The sequence below is a fragment of the Nelumbo nucifera genome, chromosome 3 (genome assembly GCF_055504915.1).
Source record: "Nelumbo nucifera cultivar China Antique chromosome 3, China Antique-T2T, whole genome shotgun sequence".
NCBI classification, from domain to species: Eukaryota; Viridiplantae; Streptophyta; class Magnoliopsida; order Proteales; family Nelumbonaceae; genus Nelumbo; species Nelumbo nucifera.
The window spans coordinates 44936203-44949005 of NC_142651.1; the positions used below are offsets into that span (position 1 = coordinate 44936203).

At 37.2% G+C, this 12803-nt stretch overlaps 2 protein-coding genes across 2 annotated transcripts; both read left to right on the top strand.

Annotated features, from left to right (window-relative positions):
• The first annotated feature begins 1731 nt into the window (after positions 1 to 1731).
• Positions 1732 to 2604, top strand: LOC104612916 (uncharacterized). The gene has a single exon (XM_010280577.2). It carries the CDS (start codon positions 1732 to 1734, stop codon positions 2602 to 2604), a length of 873 nt encoding a protein of 290 aa, XP_010278879.2.
• A 1351-nt stretch (positions 2605 to 3955) lies between these two features.
• Positions 3956 to 8032, top strand: LOC104612838 (uncharacterized). Its single transcript, XM_010280430.2, has 2 exons — positions 3956 to 4596; positions 6916 to 8032. Exons 1-2 carry the CDS (start codon positions 4021 to 4023, stop codon positions 7744 to 7746), a joined length of 1407 nt encoding a protein of 468 aa, XP_010278732.1. The 5' UTR covers positions 3956 to 4020; the 3' UTR covers positions 7747 to 8032.
• Positions 8033 to 12803: the final 4771 nt, after the last annotated feature.

Genomic DNA, 12803 nt, shown 5'->3' on the forward strand with positions numbered 1-12803 from the left:
CCAGGGAGCTTGTCACTAGGTAGCTCACCACCAGGGAGCTCGTCACCAAGTAGCTCACCACCAGGGAGCTCGTCACCAAGTAGCTCACCACCAGGGAGCTCGTCACCAGGTAGATCACCACCAGGGAGCTCGTCACTAGGTAGCTCACCACCAGGGAGCTCGTCACCAGGTAGCTCTCCACCAGGGAGCTTGTCACCAGGTAGCTCACCACCAGGGACCTCGATCTCTGTATAAAATTTTCTACAAAGCACAAAGCATAAAGAAGGATTTGTGTTTTGGGCTTAAAACTGTTTTTGATTTTTGTTTTCAAAGTAACACTTGTCATATATATGCGTATTCAAAAACAGAAGTTTATACAATCATATATATAGCCTTAAATTAATGAGATTCTAATGTTCTTTTGAATCACTAGCCAAAATCCTATAACGGGTTGCTGGTGGATTTTTGAGTCAGCCCGTATATATTAAAGAATTGAATATGGTTTTGCACTTAAAATCTTAATCAAATAGTTTCGAGTTTTCCTAAAATTTGATTACTACTAGAAGAGCCCTTACATACGCCAGCATGACTAACAAAGAGAAAAGTAAGAAGAGAAACATGAGAGAGTTTTAAGAAAGAAAATCTACGTAAAGAATCTTGGCTTAGGTGCATTGAATCAAATTATATAGCCAAAAGTAAGATTCTACCCGTCCTATTATTCAGGAAAAGAAATTAATAAATTTTAATTATAAAATAGTAGTATATATAGTGGTATGCAACCCAACCCAACTTGACTTTTTTGGGTTGGGTTCGGGTTAATCCAATCCAAGTTGTAGCCTTATATTTTTCTTTATTTACGATAAAAATATGGTTAATATAAGAAGAGAATTAATGCCAATTTTTTTCTTATTTAATTGTCAAGCAATTTTATTCCTTCCTATGTAATCGTGTCTTTTGCTAATGTAAAAAGCACTCAAGTCCTTATCAAACATTATGCAGCTCACTTGGGATCGAATCCGGCGTCCACCCTTTTTTTTTTTTTAGGGGTGGGGTGGGTTATGGGTTGGGGGAGATGGTCTATGCCTCCCATTGTCTAACCCTTCAGAACATATAAAAAAAAAGCACTCCTTATATATCATTTTATAAATTTACTTAAACCTATCCTATAGTTTGTATTTTACTAAAACATCCCTTATAGTTTTACATTTTACTTAAACTTATAGTTTTCATTAAAAACTAACTATTTGTTTTGCCATCTGAAAATAATAACATGATCACCTAAACCAAGTGAAAGATGTTCAAGGGCAGGGACCCATGGTTATTTATTCCAAAAGCACCCCTGAATTGAGTGGAAAATGTTCAAAGGTATGGATCGATGGTTGTTTATTCCAAAAGTATCCCTAACACAATTTTGTATAGAAAGCAAAATTGATCAAATAGAGAAAAATAGTGGTTATCCATGTTTTATCAAGGGCAAAATTGATATATTTTTTAGTTTCTTTTGATTAAATTTATTTGAATGGATGTTAGGGTTAAAACTGCCATTTTCCACTTTCATCTAATGGAAGATTGACTAAGTAAATTGATTATAAACTATAAATAGGGAATGCTTTAGTAAAACACAAACTATAGCATAAGTTTTAATAAAATCATGTAACTATAGGAGGTGTTTTAATAAATGACCCAAAAAAAATTTACTTACCTTTAATACCCGTCCAAGATGAGAATGTGTGCCAAAAAAAAAAAGTACAGATGGTAAGGTTTTTGCTTGAGAAAGCAGCCATTAAAGTGAACTCTGTAAATAACAACTCCTTCACATCCTTGGATGTTTTAACAAATGGTCCTAGAGATTTGATGGATATGGACATGGAAGAGGCTCTTCGAGGTGCCGGGGCTCTAAGATTCAGAGATATACCTCCAACAACCCATCATCACACCACATCAACACATCCCATAGTACAGATCCCTCTAGCTGCACAACATGATGATCAAGTAATCCATGAAAGACAACAGGATTTCAAATTGTGGAAAAAACCTCAAAACCACGAAGACTGGGTGGAAAAGAAGCGGGGTACATTAATGGTGGTTGCATCGCTTATTGCAACCATGGCCTTTCAAGCAGGAATTAATCCTCCGGGTGGAGTTTGGCAAGAAAACAATGAAGATATATCACAACTTGCAGGAACCTCTGTGATGGCTGATATGTATTCAGACGTATTCCATGAATTCATCAACTTTAACACAGCAGGATTAATAGCCTCTCTAAGCATAATTCTACTGCTGATAAGTGGATTACCAATGAGACACAGGATTATTGTGTGGATTCTGATGGTGACCATGTGGGTCGCCATCACAGCAATGGCTTTAACCTACATTAAGTCATTAGATGCCTTGGCACTGGAATCTGAATATGGTATGCTTTGTAAGTTGAAGATTGGGATCATTGTGTGGTTGAGTCTCATGGGCCTTCTTCTACTGGTCCACACCGTTCGCCTGCTCAAAAGAGGGCTGAAAAAATTGGTAAAACTGCTTCGGAGGAGAAGAAACACAAACACATCAGCTGCTAGTATCATCAGTACATATTACTGCCATGTCTTGCATCTGATAGGGTTTCGTAGCCATTGACACTTGTCGTTTGTAGAGATAGGCATGGCATAAAGAAATTGGGTTTCACCGTGCAGACGATGACATATATAATAAAATTATAGTGTGTTGTATGTGTTACAAATGCACTCAACACCACACATTTGAAACATTGTGTTGTTTAAGAAAATGCGCAAGGATTCCACACAAATATTTGTGGTTTGCAATGCATTTGTAGAGAAATCCAAGAGAAATTTGTGTTATTAACCTGTGAATTCATGGAGGCATTACCATGATTAAAATAAATACTTTGATTATATATTTATAATTTAAATTCTAAAATATTCGATGTATATAGTATTATATTATATTAAAACGGTTTATGGTTTGATTTGGTTTATAAAATTTAATAAACCAAATCGAAACCATAAACCCTATTTTTCAAAATTATGAAACCGAACCAAAGCGCAAATTCGATTTGGTTCAATTTGGTTTTACGGTTTGAACCGTACAATGAAGAATGAACACCCCAATTTCCACGTCCCTACACACGAGGCATTACCGGGTGCAATGGGGCCATGCATGAAACACTACAGTACTGATGTATCATTCTTATTGATTCCGTAGCCCCTTGTACACGCCTATTGTGTGCAGCTGCTCATCAGACCTTCCGTTGGACCACTTATATTTGGTATTTAGGCTCGGTTTGGGAAGAATGTTAAGAGTTTGCAAGAGCTAGAGTGGGTACAAAACCAAAGACTTGGCAGCTGGGGCTAGCACTTGACCAGCTGCCTGCAGGCTAACCTCTCACTCTCTCAGAGGACGACAGGTCCAGGAGTCCTGAATAATCAGCCAAACGGAATGTCTCAGCCTCTCGGGGGATATAGAGATATATTGTCTACGTACGTACCTTCTCCATGACCAGATCGCCACTCGCTAATCCTCAACCTCAAGGCTTCCAAGCTCCAACACAGCTCCCTTCTGAGACTTTTCGCATCCTAATTCAGAATTGAAGGTTCTTTTCTTCCCTTGCGCTTGCGAGAAATCATTGTCTTCGATGCGACAAACTTGATGCAGAAGTCAAAATCATCCTACTGATAGTTGGAATTAGTAGATTCCCTGTGCAAGGAATGGAGGGTTTTGGCTTAACACCCTTTCATTTTCATTAGTCATCCATTGGATCATTGCTCTCGAGTCTCGAGACGTATCTCAAATTTGTGCAAGAATATATAGACTTGGTCGTTGACCTGTCTACGTTCGTAATAGTGTAATAAGTAGTCAATACAAGGGCAAAAAAGGAATAAAAAATAGATATAACTTGAGGAAAACGGCAATTAAGTGGATGTCATGTTAAGGTTGGCGCCAATTGCCTATTTAAGGCAGCAAAATTCTCCGGCAAGTGAAGTGACAACATTGTTTTAGAACAAATCAATTGATTAGAACAATTGAGAGATCTCAATGGATAGTAGACTTCGTGAAGCAGCACTTCAAGGGAACGTGAGCTCCTTGCTTCAATTGCTTCAAGAGGACCCACTCATTCTTGACAGAGGTATTGGAGCTTGCATCACTGAGACTCCTTTACACATAGCCTCGGTGCTTGGACACGTCCACTTCGTTAGAGTGCTTCTATCAAACAAGCCTAAACTTGCTTTGAAGCCAGATGAATCACAAGGTCACACACCCTTACACTTGGCATCAGCAAAAGGCCATGTTGAAGTCGTGAAGGAGTTGCTGCTGCCGACGGGGATGATAGATGTTTGTATTTCTCGTGATCGAGATGGGAGAACGCCACTCCATCTGGCAGCTATGAAAGGCCAAGCTGAGGTGGTGGAGGTGCTTGCTCAAGCAATACCAGAAGTAACTAGGGTGTTGGTGGATGGTGGAGGGACCATTCTACATCTCTGTGTGAAGCATGGCCAATTGGAGGTGTTGGAGTTGTTGCTGAGATTAATTGGTGATGTTGATTTTGTGAACCATACGGATGGCGATGGCAACATTGTTCTTCATCTTGCAGTAGCTAACAAGCAGATTGAGGTATGATGGTTGAATCACCTTCGAACTTCAAACCTTGATCTCTGTATAAAATTTCCAGAACACACCAATCAAAATACCTGTGGCGTTGAAATTAAAGCACCAATTTAACTAGGTTTTTAACCGTTTTAGACTATGTCAGGTTGCTTCTTCATCATGAGGATAATTTGGGCCTTCCTTTTGTACATTTTATTTTAGGTTTGGGGTACTTTTTTTTTTTTATAATTTTGATAATGGTTAATAAATTTTAAGCCACTAGGCTTAAAGTAAAGCTTTGGGGATGAAAAAAAACATCTTGATGATGGGAATTTTGATCAATACAAAAAAAAAAAAGAAAGGCTTTTACCAGCTGGGTAACACCTTTGGGATATAGGGGATGTTTGGAACCATGGTTATTTTTCAAAAAAATGGTGTCACATCGGATCCATATAGGCGTCTCAATTCAGCCGATTATTAAAAAATCGGGTACATGCCTCAAAAATCGGAATCCCACCGTTGCATAAAACGCCAAATTTGGCATTTCATGCATCGGTGAATTGTTTTTCCCAACGGTTGACTGATGTATATCCTATGTGGTGCTTACCTGTCAGTACATACATGAAAAAAGGGTGATGAAAATCACCTTATCAAACAGCATAGTATTACTCACTACCTACGTGATAGAAGCGTTTTTTTCTAAAAAATGAGTCTTAGAAGTATAAGCGTTTTTTCTTGAAAATCAGTCCCAAAAAACACCATGATAGTAATTTAGGTTGTATTCGAAGATAAGTTTATTTAAAGCCCCAAAGCACAAAGAAGGATTTGTTTTGTGGGCTTAAAACCGTTTTGATTTTTGTTTTAAAAGTAACAGTTGTTATTGTATGTGTATAACACATTTGTTTACCACAACCCCAAAGCGCAAAAACAGAAGCTAATACAATCATAGCCTTAAATTATTGATATTCTAATAATTTTTTGAACCACTAGCCAAAATTAATCCTACAACGGGTTGTTGGTAGATTTTTGAGTCAACCCGTATTAAAGAATTGAATATAGTTTTGCACTTAAAATCTGAACCAAATGGTTTGGAGTTTTACTAAAATTTGATTACAACCAGAAGAACTGAAGAGCCCTTACATACGCCAGCATGACTAACAAAGAGAAAAGCAAGAAGAGAAACATGAGTGCATTTTAAGAAAAGAAATCTTACATAAAGAATCTTAGCTTACCAGAATTAATTAAATCAAATTAGCCAAAAGTAAGATTCTACCGTCCTATCATTCTCTAGATTAAGAGGTTATGTGATTACAAATCAAGCCCAAGAGGCCAAGATCTTCAAAGTCAGATACACATCAATGTCTGTTGACTGCTCACTACACGCATACATATTATGTTAACAAAAATTAATTTTAAAACTCAACAACCTAAAATTCCATTAATTTCTATTAATAATTTTGCAAATAACACCATTTAATATTAATTTAATGAATAAATTATAACTAATCCAGTTAGAAAATATTTTTCCTTTTTATGTTAAAAATATAGTTAATATAAGATGAGAATTAATTAATGTCAGTTTTTTTTATTTAGGAAAATCATTTAAAATTCCCCATGATTTTTCAGCATTTTTTCTAAACTCACCATATATAATTCTTCAAAACGTCGAACGAACCCCAGGTCATCACTAACTTCACTCTAAACAGACTAACTGTATCAGTTACCCTTTATTATATTCAACCCATTTTTTAATATTTTAGAAATATCCCTGTTATTATTCGACTCAAAACCCATTTTTTTAGTTTCCTTAGAATACTTGCAAGCAGCACAATGAGAGCAAATCGTCTCTCAATGAATAGAAATCTTATATATAAGGCAGTTAGGTGTTTAAGGGCATTTTAGTCATAAAATATGTTTAATAAGGCTGATTCACTGTTCAGGGGCAGTTTGGTCATGAACACTAACGGTGCTTTAAGGGATGTTTAGTTTTGCAAAACAAAAACTCATTCATTGATAAGGGGTTAATTTCCTGGATGTTTTGAAAAGTTATAGTGAACTTAAGAGATGCTGAGAAGTCATGGTGAGTGAGTTTTCGACAATTTCCCTCAACTGTGAATCTGTGATGCATTTTTATTACTTCCTATGTAATCGTATCTCTTGTTAATGGAACAAGCAATCAGGTCCTTACCAAATATTGTGAATCTTTTCAGCTGCTGTATGTTGTTATGCAGTTCAACTTTCATCTCTCCTAGATCTAATGATTTAGACAGAAATTCTTCATTATACATGCTTTTAATACATTTCCAAGATGAGAATGTAATGGTGGAAAAGAAAAAAAATGTGCAGATGGTAAGGTTTTTGCTTGAGAAAACAGCCATCAAAGTGAACTCTGTAAACAACAACTCTTTCACAGCCTTGGATGTTTTAACAAATGGTCCGAGAGATTTGATGGATATGGACATGGAAGAGGCTCTTCGAGGTGCCGGAGCTCTAAGATTCAGGGATATACCTCCAACAGCCCATCATCACACCACATCAACGCATCCCGTAGTACAGATCTCTCTAGCTGCGCAACATGATCAAGTAATCCATGAAAGACAAATGGATTCAAAATTGAGGAAAAAGCCTCGAAACCACGAAGACTGGGTGGAAAAGAAGCGGGGTACATTAATGGTGGTTGCATCGCTTATTGCAACCATGGCCTTTCAAGCAGGAGTTAATCCTCCTGGTGGAGTTTGGCAAGATAGTAGTGATAATAGCACCAATGCTATCACACCACCACACACTGCGGGCACCTCTGTGATGGCTGATATGTATCCAGACACATTCCATAGGTTTGTCAACTGCAACACATTGGGATTAATTGCCTCTCTGAGCATAATTCTGCTGCTGGTAAGTGGATTACCAATGAGGCACAGGATTTTTGTGTGGATTCTGATGGTGGCCATGTGGATCGCCATCACAGCAATGACATTAACCTACCTTATGTCGTTAGATGGGTTGGCATCAGAATCTGATTACGAAACTATGTTTAAAAAGTTGGTTATTGTGGTTGTTGTGTGGTTGTGCGTCATGGTCCTTCTTCTCCTGATCCACACCATTCGCTTGCTGAAAAGAGGGCTGAAAAAATTGGTAAAACTGCTTCGGAGGAAAAGAAATCAGAGCATCAACGTTTAACAAACTATGCAAGCAGGTTTATGCATGTGTTTCTCCCTCTAAACCTAAACGCGTGCATTTCGGTGTGTGACTCTTTTGCTTTTACCTACCTTGATCCCTTCTTTTCGGTTGTCTGTGTACGTCTTACGTGTGCTAATTAGTTGGTTTGTTGAATGAAACATCTTGCACTAGTGTGTTGTAATACGGGAATCCTTCCATAATGTTTTGAAAGTAAAAGCTCCTTGTTTCGACTCCCAACCCGCTACAGACAATGCAAGCTGTGCCAATGAGCAAGGAAACCCAATCAAAAGTTACATATATTACTGCAGTATTGTTTTTCTTCTGATGGGGTTTTATGGACATTGACTCTTCTCGTTTTTATTTTCAAAGAAAAAGCAGCATCTTCATTCATTAAAAAACAGAACAAATTGACAGTTGAATACAGAATCGTAGCTTACAAGCTAAAATAAGCAAAAATGTGAGTAACTCGGTTCTGCGTTCTATTAACATGAAAAGAAAAAAACTATATATTGATCGGAAATACTTGATTAGATTGTTGATGTGAAATCAATGAAGTTGCTCTTTCCATGTCATAGTTATCATTCTTGTTATTCAAAAGGTTTATAAGTTTTAGAGTCAGAGTGAATGCTCAACTTGGTAAGATTAGTATTCGAAGCTGCTAATTCCAAGGCGCTTACTAAGACTCACCATAGCTGTCTGCTGCCCAACATGGCTCCTTTAACAATGGTTAAATTGGTGGAAGTGCATTGGAGGATGAAGGCGATCGAGTTTTGCAGGAGATCTCTCATTCTCTTGTTTGCCGTAATGTGATCTCAAAGAGCCTATCCAACTAAAGAAGAGGTTTTGTAATGCCAATTTGTGCATTACACCAAACAACTCATGTAAAAGTTGGGGTGTCAATGGACCGGTTTTGGGTTGGGCACCATCCAAGTCAAAATCAATTTGGACGGACCAATATGACATATTAGATTGGACCTGGTCCATCCATGATGAATTTATATTGGATAGAACCAGACATTGGTTCATTGATAGAAGATAAGAACATAGGTGCCAACTAATGGACCAGGTTTGAGTTGAAACCAATCTAAATTAACAGGAATTTGAACAGATTGGACAATCTCTGGACCGGTCCAAAATGGTCCAAAATATTCATCGGACTGGATTGGACCATGTCCATTTGTAATGGACTCGCATTGGATGTATTGGATCGGATTCGACCAAATCCAGTCCAATTATCACCCCTATGTGAAAGGGCATGCATGTAAAAAATAGGTATGGAAAAAGTCTCCCTCTATGACTTACAAAGACAACAGGCTTGATCTTGTATTGGAATCCATTTTGATCATTTTGCTTTAACTAAATATTCCATCGATCCCATAGTGCTTTCCAAGTAAAGACTTGGAAACAATAGGGAATCATCTTAAGCCTCCATAGTAGATTTCAATTGAAATGAGTAGATATGATGAAGATAATAAAGCACTTAAGAAATATTTATATGTTGATCTCACTGTGTGACAGTGTAAGTGCCTAAATTATTCCTCGACCATACCACAATGTCATTTTTTCTATCCATTCGAATTGGTGTCCAAGTAATATGATGTATAGAAGTCTCAAAAACTTGGTATAATATTTACAAATTCCATGATCCATCTAGATGAAGCAAATCTGCTACTTTGAGGTTCAAGACATGGTGAGGTGCACTATTGCTTGGTTTTGGAACCCCTCCTTCCACCATAGGGAGCTTTGTCGTGCTTTTTTTTAGATAGGCTGATTAGAAATGAGTTGACACAATGGACTATTACCGTAGGAAAGCAACCACTTGACAGAGGACTATTACCGTATGCAATCCAACAATTCTTGATGGAAAAGTTGGCATTTGGTGTTCAATGTTAATTTATTATAGGTACTTAGATCCCAACAGTGGTTTTCTAATTTTAAGGATTTGACAAAGGAATTTTGGTGCTGCTTTAAGGACATTTCTACAAAACACCACACTAGAATTATCATAGTTCATCTACTGTCCTGAGAGTTCTTCAAAGGGCTTAAGAACTTGGGTCAGGGCTTTGGCTTGTGTTAAGTCTACTTTGCAAAATATAGTGCAATCATCAGGAAAAAAAAAAGTTAGTAATTGGAGTACCTTGTTTGCATAACTCTACACCTTCTATATTGTTTGAATTGGTTGTTTAATGCAAAAGTTGAGTAAGAACTTCCATATACCTACGATGGAAAAGGATATAATGGATCACCCTATCTGAGGCCTATTTAAATTGCAGAAAGAAGCTGTGTTTTTTTAAATCTTGGAGCTGTTGGGGTAGTGATGCAGAGGGGCTAAAAGGGGGTTTAGTTCTTTTTTGGAAAGAAGGGATCATCAGCAAGATCCTCTTTGCTGATTATAACCATTTTATTCATGCTAAAATCTGTGAGGAGAGAGGCAAATGGTTTTGTACTTTTATCTATGGAGAGCCAAAGAGGCACAAAAGGAGAATTTTTCTGAATGAAGGGGGATTCCTGTCCACTCTAGTTAGGGGACCTTGGCTGTGTTGTGGAGACCTCAATTTTTTTTTTCAACAAACAAGACAAGGAAGGAGGGAACCTTGTAATTATGCCCTCTTAAATTCTAACAAGAGTTTCCTCAGTGGTTGTGGTTCATCAGAAGTAAAAATCCATAGAATCAAATTTATATGGTAAAATAAGAGAGGAGGGGAAAAGTATAAGCAAAACTGGATAGAGCAGTAAGCAATCTAAATTGGAAGAATAAATTCAAAGGAGCCCATGTAAAAGTCTTTCTCTCCATGGGATCTAACCATTATCCAATTTTAGTAACACTGAAGGAATTATAAGAAGGAAGAGGCCTTTTAGAATGGAATAGATGTGGTTAACCCATGAGAGTTTTAAGGAAATTGTCCAAATCAGCAGGGTAGAGAAACCAAATGGGTCAACACAAGACAAATTTAAAAGCAATCTCTCAAGCCTGCAACAAAATTTAATGCACTGGAACAAAGTGGTCTTTGGGAATGTCCATCACAAAATTGAAAGTTCGAAAAAATAAATAGAAGCTGAATTGAACTTAGGAAGCACAAAGAATGAGATAAAGATCAAAATCCTAGAATCTGAATTGGAAACTTAGCTCATGAGAGAGGAACAAATGTGGGCTCAAAAATCTAGGGTGAATTGGCTGCAACATGGGGAGAAGAATCTAAAATTTTTCCATGCACAAACCATGAAAATGAGAAGCAAGAATAGGATCCTTAGTCTTAAAAAAGATCCAAGAGTTTGGATTGATGAAGAAGACCAAATAGAAGAAGCTCTAACACAACACTTTGAGAGCATTTTCAAATCATCAACAGTACATGATCCAGAAGAGATCCTAGAAACTATGAGTAGGAAAATATCTGAAGAGGAAAGCAGTTGGTTAGAGAGGGAAATAAATGAGGAAGAAATCAAAGAAACTTTGTTCCAAATGGCTCCTCTAGAAACTCCAAGTCCATATGGCTTCTAGAATATTTTCTTCCAAAAACATTGGGAAATTGTAGGTCCTGATCTTTGCAAAGCTATTTCAGAATTTTTTAGCACTACCCACCTAAATAGAGACCTTAACAAGACCTTCATTGCCTTAATTCCCAAGGTCAAACACCCTATAGAAGCAACTCATTTTAGGCCCGTCAGCCTTTGCAACACTATTTATAAAGTCATAGCCAAGATCTTAGTTAATAGGGTCAAACCTCTATTGCACAAATTAATCAGTGAAAATCAGAGTGCTTTTATCCCAAGTAGGCAAATCCATGATAACATCCTAATTGCCCATAAAATAATTGATTTTATGAGAAAAGCAGGGGGCAAGAAAGTTTGGATGGCACTAAAATTAGACATGACTAAGGCCTATGACAAAGTGAAATGGAGCTTCTTAGAGAGGGTGTTAAGAAAACTAGGTTTTGGCAATAAATGGGTAGATTGGATCTTAGAGTGTATTTCAATAGTGTCTTACCAAATCTTGATTGATGGCTCTCTGGGTAGAACCTTTCATCCAGAAAGGGGAATCAGACAAGGAAACCCATTATCCCCATATTTATTCCTCTTTGTGTCTGAAGCACTCTCTACTCACCTTCATCACCTTGTTTTGTAGAAAAGGATTTCAGGTGTGAAACTAAACAGCGATTGCCCAATAATTTCCCCCTTTTTTTTTTTTTTGCAGATGACAGCTATCTCTTCACGAGGGCAACCCCATCTAAAATTCAAAATATGGTGTAGGCAATCAAACTATATATGAAAAGTCTTCTAGCCAATAAGTAAACTTCTCAAAGTCTGAGGTTTTTTTCAGCAAAAACTTTTGGCTAGAAGACTAAAAATCAAAAAGGTGGATCATCCTGGAAATCTATTTGGTTTACCCACAACTGTGGGAAGATCAAAGAAAGATCTATTCAACCATTTGACAACGAGAACTCAGTCCAAAACATCCAATTCGCATGAACTTCTTCTTTCAAATGGAGGGAAAGAAGTCCTAAAATCTGTAGTAGTTGCCATCCCGAATTATATTATGTTTGTTTTCTGATAACAAAAATCTATTTATAATGAGATGGAAAAATCTCAAAGAAAATTTTGATAGGGTTCACAAGCAAAGCAGAAAAAAGCGAATTGGGTTAAATGGGGAATCATAAGCAAGAATAAAAATGATGGTGGCTTGGGATTTAAAGGCCCTTCTAGCAAAGCTTGCTTGGAGGCTTTGTACAAAAGGAAACAACTTGTGGTGCATAATGATGAAAGCAAAATATTTAAAAGGAAAAAAATTTCCTAAATGATAACTTGCTTGATAGAGGGTCCTAGGGGTGGCAAAGTCTTTTAGCTGGAAAAGAAATTCTTAAGAAATGGGCTTTTTGGGAAGTTAACTTAGGAGAAAATGTTAAAATTTGGGGAGATCCTTGGTTAAAGGATTCCCCAGATTTTAGGCTAATGGGTCCGAATCCAAGAAGTAATGGTCCTACTTGGGTAAAGGATCTCATAGATCAAGAAAGAAGATACTGGAACATAGATATCATTAGGGAATGCTTCACAAAAGAAAC

Excerpts from the sequence above, each read along its gene's own strand:
- LOC104612916 (XM_010280577.2), top strand. The coding sequence starts at position 1,732 with ATGGTAAGGTTTTTGCTTGAGAAAGCAGCCATTAAAGTGAACTCTGTA.
- LOC104612838 (XM_010280430.2), top strand. The coding sequence starts at position 4,021 with ATGGATAGTAGACTTCGTGAAGCAGCACTTCAAGGGAACGTGAGCTCC. Across the intron at positions 4,597-6,915 it reads TAGCTAACAAGCAGATTGAG|ATGGTAAGGTTTTTGCTTGA; the intron begins GTATGATGGTTG and ends AAAAATGTGCAG.